Source organism: Bacillus rossius, assembly GCF_032445375.1.
Source record: "Bacillus rossius redtenbacheri isolate Brsri chromosome 4 unlocalized genomic scaffold, Brsri_v3 Brsri_v3_scf4_2, whole genome shotgun sequence".
NCBI classification, from domain to species: domain Eukaryota; kingdom Metazoa; phylum Arthropoda; class Insecta; order Phasmatodea; family Bacillidae; genus Bacillus; species Bacillus rossius.
Window position 1 is genome coordinate 15,355,613 of NW_026962011.1, and position 20,660 is coordinate 15,376,272.

General features: G+C 36.2%; 1 protein-coding gene across 1 annotated transcript in view; it reads right to left on the minus strand.

The window, feature by feature from the left end:
- The window catches only part of LOC134542316 (uncharacterized), a 94,773-nt gene that overhangs the window by 18,298 nt on the left and 55,815 nt on the right, over window positions 1-20,660 (minus strand). Inside the window, exons 5-7 of the mRNA XM_063386465.1 lie at window positions 8,727-8,857; window positions 4,441-4,698; window positions 1,627-1,876 (exon numbers count right to left, since the gene is read on the minus strand). Coding sequence (XP_063242535.1) covers window positions 1,627-1,876; window positions 4,441-4,698; window positions 8,727-8,857 — 639 coding nt within the window. The remainder of the gene's footprint in view (window positions 1-1,626; window positions 1,877-4,440; window positions 4,699-8,726; window positions 8,858-20,660) is intronic.

Sequence of the window (20,660 nt, forward strand, 5' to 3'; positions counted from 1 at the left end):
ATGCAACTGCATACATTTATTTTAATTATACTTTATTTTGTGTTATTAGCCTCACACACAACTATTTAAGCTAGGTATTTTAAGCTACATGCAGTAGTAGGCAAACTAGGTGAACTAATAGGAATGTTATGTTTTCGATCATAAGAGGGATAATCCCAACAAGAGCATAAATAAAAGCAATTAATGAATTTTTCAAAATTCTTACTGTAGTATACATGAATTTAAAGATACTCTCTGGTTTTTGTGAAAAAAAAAATTATATTATATTTAAACTTCATCTAACGAGATTGTTAGTTATGTTACTAATAAAACAAGTTAACGTGGTTTCTTTTTGTATGATTTGGATATTAATTAAATTTTATAATTATGTTTATCTCAATTACAATAATACTAGGAGCTTTTGTTGTCTATCTTACATTTGTAAGTTTTTTCCTAAAAATAAGCGTTACTTTTTTAACATTAAACTACTTACCCTATAGCGTTTATAGTTATTTTTTAGTTTATTGAGACTACAATGACAAGCTACTTATGAGTAAAATATATCGGTGTCCAATTTTGCTCGCAGTAACAAAGTATGCTGTTAGTTGAGCCGCAAATGCTGCGAACTGTACTGGACATTAAAAAAATATATAATTTCTGTACTTTTCCATAAGGTCCCTTTTGGAAACCGGTTGTAAAGACACAGTTTGTAGTGCAAAAATAAGGATATTTTAACTTTGTACAACACATGGGTGTGGTTATTTTTGCATGCTGTACAAAATACGTCTTTTTCGAGACAATATTTTGCATTTATTACAAAAATTGGCGCATATTGTTATAGTTTAATTGATGTTTCATCCAAGAATATTTTTTTTAATTAAAAACATATCTGAATATTCAATTATTGGACTTTTTTTTTACTCCTCGCTATGTCCCGCGGCGCACCCCAGTTGTGAAAATTGGCGTATAATTTTGTGTGTTATTTTAGTCCGCAGAATAGATAATCGAAAATTAGATATTTAGATTTTATTTAGTTTTGTTTTGTTTATTGACGTGTACGAGGTGGTGCCGGGACAACACAGTCCGAGCCCTGGCTCGGCCGAGGCGGAAAGGGAGGGGAGGTAGGGCTCACCCACAGTAGCAGATCCAGGGGGGGGGGGGGAGCTGAGGGGCTCAAGCCCCCTCCAAATGCATCTGGGTTCACTATTGGTTTTTACCTTGCCCCACTCTTCTTCCAGGACCATCCTTCTATTCCTGTAATCCACCTGCTTGTAATAATGCATGACCCTTTGCATCCCGCATGTACGCGCCCTGGGTTTTCCCTCTGTCCATGGAGGTTTTACCTGGGCCCAACTTATCTAGTTTTTTGTCTAGAATTAAGAGTGAGGGGAGTTAGTCATGGCGAAAACGTCTACCATGGCTGGCCAATCCCCTCCTAGCACATGGTTAAAAAAAAACCGCATGTTTAGAGCGTATATAGGGCTTGCCCTGAGACGCACTTAGAGTCTACCCTACCTAGACCCTTCCCTTACACACTTAGTTTTAACTTAGGTTAGGGAGAAAAAAAACAGTATTGTTTTAGTGTTTGTTTGCCTTGATGAAGCCTAGCGTGAGCTGGGGTCGAGCCCCGTGTCCGCCACCGCTCACCCAGCTGCTGCGCGTGCGCGAGGAACCCCCCGCCGCACTCGGCGCCGCCGGCCAGCAGCTCGTCCGTGAAGAACTCGAGCAGCAGGCTGGGGCCCGACGACGTGACGGAGCGCGCCGAGGCGCGGCCGCCCGCCAGCTGCGCCGCCAGCCGCGCCGACAGCGAGTCGCCGTCGCGCACCTTCAGCCACTGCGAGGCGCACGGCAGGCGGAAGTGGTCCACGCTCAGGCGCACCACGTAGCCCGGGTTGGCCTGCCGACACGCGGCCCACGCGCTTTTCAAACCTGTACACTTTTTTTTTTTTGATTGGAGCCGAACTTAAAAAAAAAATTGGTTGTCTGTGAATTCGTTTTACCGACGATAGTTTAACGTGACAACGTCATAAAAAACATTGATGAAACGATTGCATACTTTTACGAATAAAATTGAATCATTTTTTAATTGAATTGTCACCATTTTGTATGGATACAAAGAAGGAGTGAAATGAAATGAACAATTTAATTGATAAATTTAATTATATTTGCACTCATTAATTCAAATGTGTTTATTACTTTAAGGAACGGATTATTTTAGCTATAACTTTTGTACGTGTTTGCTATTTAACCTCTTCCAATCTGTGTTATTCTGTTGAGGATAGGACGATGATAGGAAAAGTAGGAAACGAATGGGAGTGTTTCAAGTTTAATGTGCCTCGAAAAAGTAAAATTGATGGTTGTTTCACTCGAGTGGGAGATAGATGCAGCGCAAGCGTACAATGAGCGTAACGGGAAAAAGCGTAACGGGAAAATGTGCGTAACCGGACAATGAGTCATCCTTTTTCGTGCGTGCAGCCGGCGTTCATCAATTTATTAGACGTTGTCATGTCAAAAAAATGTTTTGCATAATGAGCTTTAAAAAGAGAGATCCAAATGCAATAAATAACTAAACTACTCTGGGTTTAAGCTGGTGGTTACTGCGTGTTATGGTTTTAAATTCATTCACAAAGAATTTTCAAGATTTTATTTAGCCTTTCAAAATCATTCAAGCCGGGTAAAATTAATTTAAAAAAAAATTAAATCATAACACATAGAAATCAGGAAAAATTGACTTTAAAACGTAAAATGTTCCAGTTTTATGTTCCATTTCATTCTCCTCGTACATGCTGCACGAAAACGTTAAAAATTAAAAATTTCCGGCTAATTATGCAAAAAAATATGCGGTAAATATATATTTTCATTTTGTAAAATTTCTGCCTCTCAGAAAGTCGGCAAGTTTAACCGTGACTCACGACAGTTGCGGAAGGACCTTGAGGATTGCGAGCTGGCACTGTAGGCGCCGAGTGACACCTAATCTTCCCTAGTCCATCATGGTCGACTTCACGCTGCGACTTCACTTCCTGCATTACTTAACCACCACCATTTCATCATTATTTACAAATTAATCAAAATATTTGATGATGCTATGGTTTCAAGAACCAATGTATATTTGAACCATTTGAACCATGAGCTGAAATAATGACATGATATAATTTACAGTTTTATATGTACACTTCGTCGTTAGATTATTTCAGTATAAGAATAATATTAAAAAAACATTTAATCATTATGATTTTTTTCCCTCCATATTTTGGACACAAGGGTTGTGAGATTACGAAAAAAAAAATAATAAATTGTTAAAAAATTTGATTCGTACCCTAAAAGAAAGAGTTTTACATCGTCTACATAAAATGTTTAACTTAGAATGTATATCATATAATTAAAAAAAACATTGTTTCATTCTATGGGTGATAACATATTTGGTCTTTAAGTAACTTAATTATATGAACAAATTATTTAACTGATAAAATTATAACTTTGTAAATAACTTTGGTTATTATACTAGTTTTACATAAACATGATCTAAGCCACAACATTTTAAAAACAAAAAATCTACTAGGATAGTAACCCCTTAATCTGCTGAAATATTGTAACATTCCAAATACATTGCACACACGTGTATAAACTCATAGTGATGCATACTTAGGTGACTACCTCGTGTTGAAGCTCACTTGTCAAAGTTAAAAATTTTATTTTCGGAATATTCTATACTAGCTTTCATTGCCGGTAATATGGATGGTTCTATGGTTCTATGAGGGTATTACCAGGCCTGCTGGTTGTTTTCATTTACAGTGATCAATGTAATATGCTAAAAGTCTAACATGATCGCCAGCTATCGCAGCTGGATTAAAACATTGAAGTGAATAGGGCAGACTTGGCAAACATGTTTTTCGGTAACTTCCTATAGTTTTCCGCAGTATATAATTGAAAGGAAAAAATATATAATCCTGTAACAGAGAAGAAGAAAAACAATTAAGATCAGCAAAAAAAAATGTCAGTTGTCAATCCTCAGAGTCAGCCAAAAACTCTCAAGGTCATCCAGTAACCCTCAATGTAAGCCTGAAATCGTCAATGTCAGCCGAAAACCCTCAGTATCAACCTGCAACTCTCTATGTCAGCCGGCAACCCTCAATATCAACCTGCAACCCTCAAGGTCAGCCGGCAACCCTCAGTTTCAACCTGCAACTCTCTATTAAGGCCGGCAACCCTCAATGTCAGCCGGCAACCCTCAGTATAAACCTGCAACTCTCAATTTCCACCGGCAACCCTCAGTATCAATCTGCAACTCTCTATGTCACCCGGCAACCCTCAGTATCAACCTGAAAAACTCTATGTCAGCCGGACACCCTCAGTATCAACCTGCAACTCTCTATGTATGTCAGCCGGCAACCCTCAGTATCAACCTACAACCCTGTATGTGAGCCGGCAAGCCCCGAGACAGCTGCAGGTGTGCAGGCGCACCTGCACGAGCCAGAAGGTGCGGCCGGGGCAGCTGTGCGACGAGCTGGCGAGCAGGCGGCGCGGCTTGAAGGTGCCGAGGTGCACGACGCAGCCGCAGCGGCACAGCGGGCCCACCTCGGCGCGCACCTCGGGCCGCTCGGCGGGCAGCTGCGCCTGCAGCGGCGGGTACAGGCACTCCCAGTCCGAGCTGGACAGCGCGCCCGGCTCCAGCGGCCGGCGGTCCGCAGCGCCGCAGCGCTCCGTCTGCAGCGCCGCGCCCTGAGACACGCCGTCCGCACGCCTAGTGTCCTTCTTCTACTTCGCTCTTTTAACTTATCTATTGGCTTTAATGTTTTAACTTTTGCTCTGAAACTTAGCAAATTCAATTAAACTCTCTAAGTATACTTATTTTAGTTATAATATGTAATTTTTTAAATTAATAAAATTTATTTATTGAACATTTTAAACTAATCAATAGCATCTTTTGTACCAAATTTAATTTACCTCAAAACTTAAAATATCATCTTTGAAAGATTTGTGCAATGTGAGCGCATGACTTGATGTAAGTTTTTGGACATACGCCATTGCTAAGCTCAAGTATTTCTGTAGAAGAAAACTACAAAAAAACCCAAAAGACAAAAACACAATTAAAGCAAAAAATTTATTTTGTCAATAGGATATAAACGCCACATAATATTCCACAACAGGAATATGGTCAACAAACAAAGAAAAACAAAGAAAATATTTTTTTTTCGTTCTGTTAGTCCATTTTTATTTGTTTGTTTTTTTTGTTGACCATATTCCTGTTATGGAATATTATGTGGTCTTTATATCCTATTGACAACAGCAATTTTTTGCTTAATTTGTGTTTTTGTTTTTGTCTTTTGGGTTTTTTGTAGTTTCCTTCTACATAATACATACATGAGCTTAGCAATGGCGTATGTCCAAAAACTTGCATCAAGTCAAAATTTAAACACTGTTACTTTAGCTCTTAATTTAGTTATAAACTGTGCTGAACTACTTTTTTTTTCCTTTTCCTCTATGCAAAAAAATGGTGAAAAGAGCCACCCTCCACGTTTTACTAAACATCAGCAATAACCGTACCGCGAATAACCTTTTTTTGCATCTGTATACTTTATGTGTTAAAATATTTAGTTAAAATTTTATGAAACCCCTGTGTGCTTAACCAGTGTTTAAACGTAAAGTTTTATTTCACGTAATGTACTTATAGAAATAATGATTACTGTTCCGAGGGGCGATGGAAATACAAAAGATAAATATAACACTATATATAGTTTTAGCTCGGTTAAATTGTTAAAATCAGAATCTACAAAAAAAAATCATAAGAATGAAAATGTTACTATGGCCAAAACATTTTTTGTAAGCTACTATGAATTCTAAATTTCGTTTTAGCAGAACAAAACCCGCATTTATTAGAATGTGAGTTCGTCTTTCAGTACTCGCCAGTGATGTGTTCGCATGTTGTTCATGTTGCAAATAAACTTATAATTCAAATTTGAGACACGAAATTTGACGTAGAATGCCTTAAAAGAATGCCTAGTGTGATAAATAAATTGATAAATAAAATAGTCGCTGTTCAAGTACCAAAATTTCTGGAAGCGAACATCACACATATTTTCGGCGTCCACCAGTATAATTCACTGCCTGAATCGTAAACGTTGCTTTCCAACATCAAACGCAGATAGCAATTAGCAGCATGAAACAACCGAAAATTTTTAAATTGTTAGAAACAGCTACGATAAAGCCCCGGCTTTAGACCTGAATTTCAATAAGGAATTTTATTAAGATACTGCCCATATTTTAAAAATTCACTTAACAGTTAAAACTACAAATTTTTCGCATAACTAAAATATTAACGTGAAAATTTTTAAAACATAGTATATATATATAATATATATATATATTTATAACACTAAGTATATGTTTGTAAGTTTGTTTTACTTAACGGCTGAAGATACTTCCTAGAAACATACCTCAACCTTATTAAGCACATTTAAGATTATTATTACGTAACAATATTTTATAATGTTATAAAAAAGTTATTTAATATTTCAGATACGAAATTTGAACCTCGCCCCTTCAGGTACCATGCGCGCGCTCTACCGCTGCGCTAGTATGTTCCTTGTGAAATTTTGAAGGAAAATATGAATTATTATCATTGTAATGCCAGTTTTTTTTCTGAGGTATTTTAAAACTTGTGATTACTTTTAACTATGACCATTTTAATTTACCAATTATATTCCAGGGTATTTTACTATCATAAATTTTATTTCGGCGTGCAATTACGTTTGGTATGTTTCCTAATATCTATGAATGTGACCATATACCGTTTTGTGTTGCTACACATTAGTCCGCTATCTTTGTGGCAATTTTTACTTTAATCGACGTCCATTCCATTTTCACAAAATTATTCCTATCAAATGCCGTATTACGAGAGCTAAGATGTTTTCACATCAAAAACTGTCGGCAAATCCTGAGGCCTTTCTAAGCGGGTGCCCGCAAATCCTCCCGCCCCCCTAAATTTTACATAGATATCTGTTCCTGCCTGTATATTAACCGGTCAAGACCAAAAATCACAACAAAACCTTCGGACAACTTTCAGTCTCTTGCGTTACGGCTTGTATTCCACTTTCCATATTTGTGGTAAGGTTTTCCGAAAACTTTATAAACCTAGACGTTATGTGCATAGAAAGCCGTGTTGTTTTTTATAAACATACATCACGTTTACATTTGCGAAACATTCGCTTTTTAAAATAAAATAATTTACGATGTCTTATGTTTTCATTGTAAACATGAATTATCAAGATAACATTTTGGAAGAAATTTGTTTTCTACAGTTTAAATGATTACACGTTGTAGGACTGTTTTCGTCTTGCGACTTCCGTGGCTTAAAAGCGACAGCGATTTTCTTGCGCGGATTGCGTGTTGTTTTGTTATGAGTTGTCACAGCGTGGCGTTGTGACAAAATATAATTCGTAATTTGCTTAGTGAATCAAAATGATTTTACACAGCTTAAGCTTGATTGTATAACAAAGATTTATGAAACTTTTAACTGTATTGCAACGGTACTTCTTAAGTGGCGAAATAAGAGTGATTATTTTGTGGATTTGCTAAGATCCCGGCATTCATTACAGCTGGATTAGTACGGAAAAGCTAAATTCCTAGCTAAATTATAATCGAGAGACTAGTGAAGTGAGCAGGAAACACGTTTCAAGTCAAGCTAATATTTTTTTTCCTGACCTAACTAAAACTAAGTGTATTTATGTGAGGGGAGAGGAAGGTGTGGTTGAGACGGAACCTAGGTGCGTCACAGCCTATAAGCCTAGGCATTCAGGGAAGTCACATGCATCGTGTGCTTTGTACGGGGATTGGCCAGCCGTTGCAGCAATTGAAGGCATGAGTAACTCCCCTATCTTAAATATAGACTAAAACTATGTTGATTTGGGCCCGGATGAAAACAGCATAGTCGCTTGGGTACAGACACACGGTTTACAGTAGGCGTTCATTAAAAGTGTACACATGAGACAGAGGATAATATGTATGAAATGTTGTTCGGGGGCAGAAAAAGAGCCAAGCCAATGCGGGAATTATGACTGTTGGACGCGCTATCAAGTCCAACCACAGGTGTGACTTATTTTAGGGGATATTTCCCAATCCATGTCATTATTTCATATTTACGTACCACATGGTTAAACTTGCTGAATTTTTTAATGGATGACTGATTTTTCACAAAAGAAAAAAAATCATTATATCACAAATGTTTTTCATAATTAACTGGCAAAAGTTACATTATTTTTGTTTTCGTGCATTATGGATAAGAAGAATGAAATGGTATATAAAAATCCAAATTTTTAGGATTAAAGTCATTTTGACCATATGATATGGTTTAATTTTTTTTTTCAGAAAAAAAAAATACTTAAATCTACCTTGGCTTTTAAAATCCTGCGAATTTTTTTATAATTTTATAAAACTGGTTTAAATAAAATAATAATTTTTTTCTGAAATAAATTTAAATCCACGCAACGCAGAAGCCAGCGGCATTGCCTTTTAAAACAATTTTTTTTTTCGTTATTCATTCTATTTAGTTCTCCTTATCCATTGTGCACAAAAATGTTGAAAATTCAACCTATTCAGCTAATATGCAAAACATTATGAACTGTATATATATATACATATATGTATATATAGGCCTACATATATGTATTCTTTACGTAGAAGTGGAGCCACTCAAGACGTGCACAAGTGTAAGTGTGTTGACGACCCCCGTGGCGCCGGGCGGGGCTCACCTCGCAGAACTTGGCGCCGTAGCGCGGGGGCGGCGAGTCGCAGAGGCGGTACCGGTTGCGGGTGCCGCCCCCGCATGAGGTTGAGCACTGCGTCCAGCCGCTCCACTCGCCCCAGCCGCCCGAGTCCGAGTCTGCCGCACACAGCACACAGAGCATGAGTTCCGCCCGAGCATGCGAGGCGCGTCCGGAAAGTAGGCACCGTTCGGTCAAAAAAAAAAAAAAAAAACTCGAGAAATTTTTTATTCTCGAAGCTTTATTTTACTTCATATCTATATCACATTTCCACATAGCGGCCATTCAGTTCCCAGCCCTTTTCCCAACGCTCTACCAGTTTCTGCATAGAAGTTCGTCGCTTGGGAATGGAACGGACGCCTCGACCATAGGCATCATGGACTTCGAATACGCAATGCGTGTAGCCTAAAGTACAGGCGCTTAGTAAACATCTCCGGAAATAGTTTAAGCAATCTACATACTCGAGTCGAAAATTGATACCTACTGTTTTTTTTTTTTTTTTTTAGATAGAATAATGCTTAATTTTTATTGATTTAATGAAACATGAGTCAACGATTACAAAAAAATTTACAAACTTACGATTGTCAACTGGTTTAATTTCCAGGAGGCGAACTTCAATGCAGAATAGTTAAATAAACTGATAGAGCGTTACGAACAGTTCTTGGAACTAAATGGTGACTATATGAAAATGTAATGTGAATATGTACTAAACTAAAACTTTCAATAAATCCTTTTTTAATGACCAAACGACACTTAGTTTCAGGACACGCCTCGTACCTCCATGCGCTGGGAGAGGGTTTCACAATTCAACCCCAATGAGAAACAATAAAAAAATAATAATAATTCAGAATTGATGTGTTCCCGTGTTGTTAACACACTTATAATACGAATCTCGGACACGAAATTCAACTTGGAATTCTTTAAAATAATGCGGGAGTGTGATAAATACACACAAATTGTGTTTTCAAGTACATTTCTTGGCGCGAATCATGCGTAGTTTTCGCACCCACCGCTAGAATTCGTGCCGGAGCAGTTTCGTCGGGTAACCGAAGTTATAAATTCTGAAAAAACGGAGAAATATTTTATAAAATAGTAATCCCCTGCATTTCACCTGATTTATAAAAATACTGCCTATCTTGTTAAGATTAGTTAAACAGTTAATGCTATAAAGTTTCTATTTGTCTTTGTGAACTTTGGTTCGCGCTATTTGCCACATATGGCAGCACCCTGATTAATATTTGCGATCCACGCGACTTCCGTGGCATACACGAAATTACCCCTACCAAATGCCATGTACCGACAGCTAAGAAGTTAAAAATAAGAATAAATAAATAACCAGGTGCGTGTACTTTTGTACGCGCATTATAAGTTATACGTACCTACTTGGCGTAGTAAAAAACTAACCTTAATTTTGCATGCAAATAATTAACAGAAATTTATAATAAAATGACTGAAGTGATATTATAAACACTTACCCATTTATACCCCTTTTATCGGATAGTGCCCATTAACGAACCTGACTGAGATTTTTCATGATTATATTTTATGTACCAATTAGGAAGTGTTTTATGAAAAATCACGGTAGTTACCGTGTTCTTAACAATGTAATTTAAACTTTTGACTTGATGATGGACCACGAAAAGAAAAAAAATATATAAAACGTTTTCGGAAATCGCACCATGGTAATGACTACAATAGGTAGTTTTTTTTTGAAAAATATCTAAAATAATTAAAAGCACTGGTATGCCGATGGGTGCGGCCCCACCCCAATTTTTTTTAATGATACGTAATCGATAAGTTTTGGTCGATGCTTTACCCATATGTATAATTTTTGGCAGGTAACGCATGGAATAATTCAAGGTATAATAATTAAACTTATTTTATGTATTTTTTTGTAAAATGACACAAAACCGATTCATAGTGAAACAATTAATGTTAAAAAATGTTTTTTGACTGTACAGAAAAATATTGCTAAGGTAAAAGCTAGGATTTTATTTATTTTGGTATTTTTCAATCATTTCACTGTTTCACTAAATAATATGTTCAGTAATTTCTTGTCGTTTTATTATTTTTGTCAAGTTTATTTAATACTCGAATTTGCAGTAAAAATAGCGATTAATTTTTCGCTTTATTTTGTAGTTTATTATTAAATGTGAAAGATCAACGGTAAGATACTAAAAAATATATCGATACCTCAAGGAATCGATACTTTTCATTCAACACTTTTCTTGTAAAGTTAGGCCTACTCGTGAGTATGGTATCGATACATCTCGTTCGATACCGTGCGTCTGGACGAGAGGCCGATGCGCGATGCCACGATCGCGATGTGCACCACTTCACCCGGAACTGAAAATAACCGGTGATTAGGGAATCATTCGAATGTCCCGTTATAGCTCCTGCCGCTTCCCTGACCAATGCAAGTCCACTTTGAAAGGTAGAGAAGTGGAAACCACTTTTTTTCCCCCGCCCCATTAAACGAGAAGGGAGGGAGGGTTTGTGGTTGGTCGAGCCCGAACGAATCAAACAGATCGGAGCGGAAAAACTGCAAACCGGAGATAACGAAATTTCCGGCCATCAGTCGCCGCCGAAGCCACGCCGCCGCGCGCAGATGAGAACTTCAGCTTTATGAATTCATCAACAACCACCAACACACACGCATGCAAATCGCTGTTGCGGGAAACATTCGACAACTTCATTTGCGGCAGCTGGAACGCAAGTTTTTTTTTATCTTGATCGACTGATAAATTAACCCCCAACCGAATGTTTTCAATGGATTGCATTAGAGTGGCCATCACAATTAGGCTATCGGAGCGCTATCAGTGTGTGGTTTGCCACACTGTTGCCAACAGTTAATTATAATTTGATCTCTTGTTCAAGCACATTAATATAATGAATATTTTGTTGACATTTTATGACACGGTAAGTCTATTTATTTAACTAGTCAAACTTACAAATTTGTTATGTAAAGTTAATTGGTGATCTATACTAATATTATAAAGAGTTAAAGTTTGTTTTTAAGTTTGTAATCTGGGATGTAGGGGGTAATCTCTAAAACTGCTGATCCTATTCCGACAATTATTTCACTAATAGTAAACTACATCATCCCCGAGCGCTATAGTCTATTTTTTTTTTATTCTGATAAAGATGTTACCTGTAAGAAATCACAATAACTGTAATTGAAGTCAGAAAAAAAACTAGCCATCTTGTTGATTAATCGGCTTGCGATACCTTGCCCTTTTGAAATAAATAAATAAAATGTAAAGCAAATTTAAGGAATAAAATTTATGGGAAAAAATATTGAACTTTATTATCTCTACAAAAAGGTCCGCGATAACATATATCTAAGTTTAAAATTCCATCAACAGAGACTGTTTTTATGTTAAAAGTCAAATAAATTTTACTATATATGGTTTCTCTATGAATATCTCTATGAATAGTTTGATCGGTAAGTACATTTATGACATTGACATTGTTTTAATTTGCAAACTCATTTAGTTTATGTTCTAACTTGTATCTTATTGACATTTTGTGTAAAGTTTTCTGTAAAGTGTTGTGTCAAGTTTAGTTTAAAGTTATAGTTACTGTAACTGTATAGTAACGACCAAATGGCTTAAAGAAAAACTCAACTCACACGAATGACATCTCAGACGAGAGCAGCAAGGTTACGCCAAACAAAAGAGTCTTCTTCTAAAACCACGCAGCGTCTCGCGAGTCACAGAGACTACATTTCGCAAGATCGTGCTAGGGAGACCTGCACCGAACCTGGGTTCCTGGGCAAATTGTTACAGGACGTATCATTCATAATACGGGACGAATGTGCCATCGGTCATAGAGCTGTTCACCGAAGTTGAAGGACCTCGAAAACTTTGATACCGATAACACTTCCCGTCGTTACAAAAGGGACACGTGCAGTCATCATTAAAGCATGATTAAATCATCTCGCTTATAGAGACCCATTCAAATACTGAATTCTCGAACAAACATGAGAGCTCGTCTTAGCGGAAACGTGGATAAAGATTTCCCACAACAACGTTTTCTATTCAACCTTGGAGAAGAAGCATTTTCTTCTCCAAACTTGAAAGCTAACGGTGCTGAAATCGTACTAAATGAGACACTAGGTCGAATAGTTCACAGCCTGCAGCATATTAGAGATACAGTAGACCATTAAAAAACTATTTGATAAGGACTTTCTTTGGCTGTGTTCAAGGGTAATAGTATCGCCTAGGAACACCACTGTCAATGAAGTCAACAATATAATCATACAAAAACTTCCCAACCAAATCAAAAAATACAGTCGGCTGACACAGTTTGCAATGTCGAGGATGTAGTGTCCACTATCCATAAGAATATTTAAATTCACTGAATCCATCTGGCAGGCCAGATGGAAGTATTATTAAAAATCGGTACGCCTATCATGCTCTTAAGAAATTTAAGCCCACCTAATACGTGCAATGGCGCATGGCTGCTAATAAAAGACTTAAAAGACAACTTGACTGTGGCGACCATCCTCACTGCCAGCAGTCGGCCAGTTGGCGCACATCCCGAGGATTACGGACTTGCCAATGTGTTACTAACTGCTTCTGTTTCACGTAAAAACTTCATTTACGCTGAACATTATTAAGTCTCAGGGACAAACATTCTCTTTGGTTGGCACTGATTTACGATGGGAATGTTTCTCCCATAGGCAACTATATGTTGGAACTCCAGAAAACCAATAAATTGTGCTATCAGGACAGAAAACGATGGCTAATATTGTGTGCAGAGAAGTTCTAAACCAATAGTTACTTTGTAATAAAAATAAAAATTAAATTATTGTTAAATAGATCGTTTGTTGTGAAAGGTTATAGGGGGAATATATAGGTATATTATTATTCGAATTTAACGCGGGTTACACCATGGGGCTCTGCTGGTAAGATATAAGGTTAAATGAGTCACGAAACATTTGGTTTGTAAAAACGAAAATTTTAAGTAAAAAAAATTGTATAGTGAAATTAATGAAATTTAAAAAAAATAACATTCACCTACATATACTTATATACACATGCACAAAAAATGATATGTGAATACCATGATTCAAAAATATTTAGCCTAGAAGACAAACGATCTATATATTGGAGAAAACACTTAATTTTTACCTTCTAAATCTTTTAAGTAAAAATAATTACGATATTTAGTTAAAATTATGTTTACTAAAAAAAATTTTTACAGTGCAAGATTTAAATATTAAACATATCTTGAGCTATGATGCTATTATAAGTTACTGAATAAAAATCACGTGTAAAAATGAAACTAATGCCTTTATTCTTAAAGCAAAATGTTAATAGCCTACAACAAAAATTAAGCTTATGTTGTACTTCATTGTAAATAAAGGTCTTGGCTACTGTTTCATAAGTTAAAACGTATGTAACACTACCGGTGTTATAATTATTAAAAAAAATACTGCACGTATAAAATTGTTTATTTTTTAAAATATATATTTTATAAAAGTATATATAGCTATTTACTTAATAATTATTCTATTTAGTTATAACTAAATCAGACTTAGATGATGGTAAGTAAATAGAGTAATATTTCCGCAAGTAAGAAATAATTTACAAATTACTTTATTTATAAGAAGCTGAGGGTTAATGATTTAAGTATAAATGAAAAAGTGAAGCAGTAAAAATACTAATGATTCAAAATCAACACAATACATGAAAACAAAAATTAACTTAGAGTGAAACGCAATCACACAGGATTTATCTTTAATCAGATATTTTTCTTTGTGCAAGATTTTTGAGTTTAAGTCCGAGTGACTTACCTAATTCGAGTATCACACGAAAAACGTTACCCCCACTTTTACCTTAAAAAAAAAAAGACTGGCGAAATAGGTGTTGCGTGTATAACGTGGCCTTATTGCTCTCCGTACGTATACAAAGTTCCACCCTACCTTTCCAGCCCTGTGCACTCCACCCTCTTTTTCATCCCCCTCCCGCAACCCCTATGGTCGCCTTCTCCCTGGCAATCTCTGCACGCGGTCCTGGAAATTACATTTCGTCTGAAGTCCTTTCGGTGCGATGTCCACTTTACCTCGGTTTCCAATTAAAACGGGAAGGGATCCCGGAGATTAACTTTCAGAAACAATTCCTCTTAAAAACTGCATGCACAAGGACTACATATTTCAGCCGATTAAGGAAAGACAAATAAAATATCTGCTTACGGAAATATGGTTATTATTTTTTTTTTAAACCAGAAGTTTTTTTTACTTTGACTAATAGCCAATTTATTCTAACTAGATTAATTTTGCCTCTCAGGTTAGAAATAACTTTTAGTCTGCAAATTGTTGGTGAAGCTTGTTTCTGAAAAGTCATGCAGCAGTGACTTAAAATAAAAGGTAAGACTTTTTTTAAAAAAAACTTCACGTGAAGGTAAAACCAGTCTTTTAAACCCTATTATGTAAATATGATGATTGGGTTTATGAGCACGGAGGTTGAGTTTATTCGCCAGATGTCACCACGAGGAGATGGAGTGATATGGGCGTACAGGCTAGATGATACCGCTAAGGTTTCTCATTGCCTTCTGCGGTATGGAGGCAGAGACACCACACCCTACCCAATACTCTGGTAGGGGTTTTGCCACAAGTAGAAAGTCCATGAACCGGCCGGGGATCGAATTCACACGGTTACTTAACACATAAATATATACGATTTTTTTTTCACTTATTTAGGAATGTGGTTAAATGGTTAATTCTTATTCTGAGGGCAACACATTGTTATTTATATATTAGTTGAGGGTTTTGAGCTGAGTTATTTTATGTGTACATATAAGTAAACATCGGTTTAAATAATACACACAGTAATTTATAAAAATACTCTTTCATCTTGTGGTGTGTTAATTGTGTTAAAATCTTCCTATTTTAAAGTAAAGACCCAAAAGACTAGAAATTTAATTGAAAAAAAGGTATGCGAGTTACATAAGGATTAAAAAATACCGCCTCCAACAAGTTCAATACTGCTCTTAAAACATTTCTCTAAAATATTTTTATGTCCATTTTTAATACGCTGAGGTTAAATCCTCCAATAATGTTTCTAAATTTCTAGAAATCTTTAATTTGTAATTATATAAAGATATCGTAGGAAACTAAATTTATAATTTTTATGATACTAAACTTTATTTTTGTTTCCTAACTATATACATGGTCAATTAAAATTCGTCCATAGATACATAACTTCTACGCTGTAATATTGATGGACAGTTATGACCATCTCTGCTTAAGTAATTAAATTTAGTTACTTTTTTTGTGTAGGTGACTAACTAGGTGCTTGTATAATTAAATAAAAATAAAACCAAATAATTTTTTATACTCTTCAAAATAGTCATGAATAGCAACGGGTAAACAACAAACTATGTTATTATCGCTACAGTAACAGTAAAGTTGTATGCATTACGACACAAAGTTTGTTCAATTTCATAATTTAATCAAATGAAATCAAAACATTTTTCAAAGAATTTTTTTTATAAAACCTGACAGTTTACTTTGTTACGAATAAGAAAACCCTCCCCCCACCCCAACCAGAATGAATCACGATGAATTTTATTATACTTCGTGGATCTGGTGATAGCAGTGAAGTTCTGAACGGCCCGCACCACGCAAACGCGAATTCCGGGAAACCAAACCAAAGTGTTCATTCCTTCGACGAAATAACGTGAGGTAAAAGAGGTCGCTGCTGCTACAACCTATTAGGCTGGGCGCACACGGAATCAGTCAAGACGCTACGCGAAACGGTGCGACACCACGCGATGACGCGCGACCGTATTTCCGTAACGTCATTTCTTCCCACATTCTTGGATAAAAAAATAATCGTGTCCGTAATACTCCTTCAAATATGGATAACATAAAATAGGTCTATCCTTAAAAAAAAATATGCATTCAGCTCCATAACGAGAAAAGTAAAAAAAAAAAATTAAATCATTTGCAAGCTAATTTTTACTGAAATTAAAATAACGGTGGAAAACTGTATTTAATATTGTCACGATCCACCTTCAGAGGGGGGAGAGAATCGTAGCTCTTTACATAGAAACAACTCGCTTGGCATCAACTAGTCTTAACTTCATAAAATACTTTACTGTACCTAGGATCATAGGTTCGTCATCCCGTACAGGATGTCTGGTGAGAGCTGAACTAAGGAGATTTTGCAAAATAACATAATACTTAATTAAAATTATTTTATTCTTAAAGTCAAATACTCAACATCATTTTAAAGAACATTTAAATAGCGGGATTACAATTTAAAACAATAATCTCTTTACTTCCTTAACGATTGAACGACCTTACAAGAGAGAGAATGAGAGAACTTCACTAAACACTTCCCTAGTCCTTCCGAATACCTCAAATCATAATTAATACTTAAAATTAAAACAAAGATAAGTCCATACTCACATTTTCCGAAAAGCCTTTCTTGATCGATTACTTTAAAAAAATAACGTAGGGGCCTCTCCTGCCCTTGAAATCCCGAACGAACATTACATTTTAAAAACTATGACGCGTGACCCCTGACGAGGGCCATAGCCTCCGCCCGAAAGCTTGACGACTACATTATGACCTAACTTAAATTAAACGACTCGTGGCCTCTGGCGTCGACCATAGCTTCCGCCCGAAAGCTTGAATTCCTACATCACGAACGAACTAACAACTCGTGACCACAGGTGAGACGCATAGCCTCCGCCTGAGTGAGCCTGAATTCCTACATCACGAACGAACTAACAACTCGTGACCACAGGTGAGACGCATAGCCTCCGCCTGAGTGAGCCCCGAGTCACCAATCACTTGCGCTTAAATTCGCGCGCCCTGCCGCGCCTACCATAACAAAAGCTCGTTATTGAAGTCAAATTTACTAAACAACTAACTAGAACATCTGGGAAGACTACCCCCCCTCTACCCCAATGTGCAGGCCACACCGCGCGGCTTGTTACGACAGCGCGCCCCAGTAACTGCGGCCCGTGGCTGCGCCAGCGCGCGGCCAAACAAACAAACAAAATTCTGCAAGCCCGCAGCGCGCCGCGCCGGCCCCGTGCCCCAATTACATGGTCACGCCACTTGCGCTGACGAGTGAACAGAGCAGCCAGCCCAGAGTCCCGTCAGTAAAGTCCCTAAATTTGATTTCAACAACCCTGCAAAATTTCAACCCGCGACATAACCCTCCCCTCACAGAGCTCGAGCCCCATCGAGCTACCTCAAAATTACAAATTGTCTTTTTCCATTAAACCATAACTATAAATTCCTCATTTCACAAAAATAATAATTTTCTTAGTTCCTTGCTGTCTGAACATACATCTAGATTCTGCATAAGATTTATTTTAAAACAACAAGTATTCATAAAATTAAATGTAAAACTTTTATCTGGTTTGTTCTCACAGGAACCTTCAGAGGCTCGAGTTCTCAATTCTAAAAAAATTGTTCTGTTAGTGAAGCTCTCTTTACAAATTAAATTACTGTTCTTAGTTTCTCAGTATTCGTTAAACAATGTGCAAATTCTTGATAATTATTATTATTTTTTTTTTTCGGTTTCTGTTTATTACCATACTTCTTTCGTTCTTCAAAAAAAATTAAGTGTCCTTACAGTGTTTCAATTAATTAAACTCTTATCTCGTGAAGGTTGGTGCAACTCCTCGAAGTCAGTGTTGTCGAGAAGAGTAGCTCCCTGGGCTGGCCATCAGCAAACACCACTCAACTCCAACAGCTACTGGACTGGCTTCCAGGGCAGCTCACAACTTCTCCCCACATCTGCTTCGGAGTTGTGCCATCCTCATCACGAACAGATTACAATTCTGAAACATCATCAACAGGCATTACCATCACGCCTGACAAATACAAAACTAACTACTAAACTGCAATCGATGGGCAAGGATGCAAACACACAAAAAAAATAAAATTAATTAATTCAACTGCTAACATAAAGTATCCCACCCTTAGCATAATCTAATCAGGCAAATAATTTGATAGGAAAAACTTAAGGAAGGGAAACATGACCTCCAATGATTTTCCCTAACTCTTGAGTCTTGATCTTCTCTATACAGCAAATAGTCCCCACGAAGTAACTGGGTTGAAGGTCAGTTCACATGGCCCACCCATAACCTCTTCTACTCTTCTTTTCTTCTGGGGGCAACCACAATGCCCACCAATCTCTCTCCATGGTGCCGAACCAGCTATCCCATGAGAGTAAACAACGTAGTCAATAGAAGCGCAGAGGGGAAACACCAATCTCTGGCTTGTCGAGTCATAAAACTGCTTTATCTTCTTCTTCTTCTTCTTCTGAGTAAAAATATCTGACTAACCTTGCTTCTATTCTTCCAAACAGTAAAAGTTCATCAGGTATCTTCATGAAAGAAACATTCTAACTAATAATTCTTCATTTTTCTTCTTCTTTATTTCTGTTAGTTGTAATAGAAGGCCATGTTAGGGAGGTTATAGGGAAAAAGAGTGGCCAATTCCCACCCCATCACCCACCTAGATCATGACTAATTAACTTTTAAACTTTCTATTTCAAACAAATAAAAAAAAAACATTTTTTTTTATTCAAACTTTTAAACTATAATTACTTTTACTTCATAACCTCAAAAGCTAATCAATAATTCTAAATGAAATTGTGATTTACTGCATCCTTGTTCCATCCGATCTGTTTGTTTATAACCTTTCTTGTAAAGTATAAAATTTTCAAACATTACTAATTCAAAAAAAATTAAATTCTGGTGTCCTTTGAGTTACAATTAACTTTACTATTTCTTAGCTTGAAATAATTTAAGTTTTCAGAACTATTTCATTGTCTAATTCACAACACTTAAAAATCAACTCAAAACAACAAATCATCAAAATCAATAAGATCATCTGACCTACCTATCAGTACTGTGAACTTGAACTGTTCGTACACATTTATAATAAGCTATTGTATTTAAATTCCAACCTAAATAAGGTTTAAAAAAAACTACTAATCCCTCTGTAAATTAAGAAAATTAACTTTAAAAATTAAACTTAAGGTATTAGTTCTTTTTGACAGCTACCACAACTCACTAGTTCCATTACATTACTATAACCTAAAAAGTTCTGTAAATAATGTTTATAACAAAAAAAAACTCCAGTTACTGTCTTCCATAAAAAAAAATAAAACTTTACATGACCTTATTAATCTCCACTTGTAAGTCCATGGCTGCCAGCTTTCTCTTCTCTTGAATCTTCAGTCTTGGCTCTTGTTTCAGTGATCTTGTATCTTGTCTCTCGAACTCTTGTCATCTTGTAAACTGGACTGCTGCTCAGCTCATCTTAAGGAATCTGTAACAGTTTCAAAAATACATGTTAATTTAAATTACATAATTCCTGTTCTTTGGTCCTAAAAAAAAAATTGTATTATTAGTACACATTACCCTGAAACAACATTATTATTCATTGTTTATTACTTAAAAAAAATGCTTTACCATAAAATCCTTTTTTGTTCTTTTCATTAGGCCTATTTATTTTCCTTCTTCTTAATTAAATTCTGCTTCAAATGTTAATCCTAACTTAAGACCTACCATCTATTTATTATTCATTACCTACATTATTTATGTTACCCTAAAATTCCCATAAGTTTCTAATACTTCCTATCAAAGACATTCTCTCTAAAAAAAAATTTACTTGTGACTCTTAACTTAACAAACTTAAAAAAAACTTTTACACTAGACTTAACTTATTATTCATTCTTAGTTACTAAATTTCTATATGTAAACTTTAGTACTTACAAACAAAAACTGCCTATTTCTCTCTACCTCTTAATCTCTTTCAATTATTACAATAATAATGTTACCTTGCATCTTTAAACTTTCTTCTTTTCAATTAAATTAGACATCTCATAACAATAAAAATTCTGCCTATACTCTTCTTATGGGTGTACAAACCAACAACAAAATTTC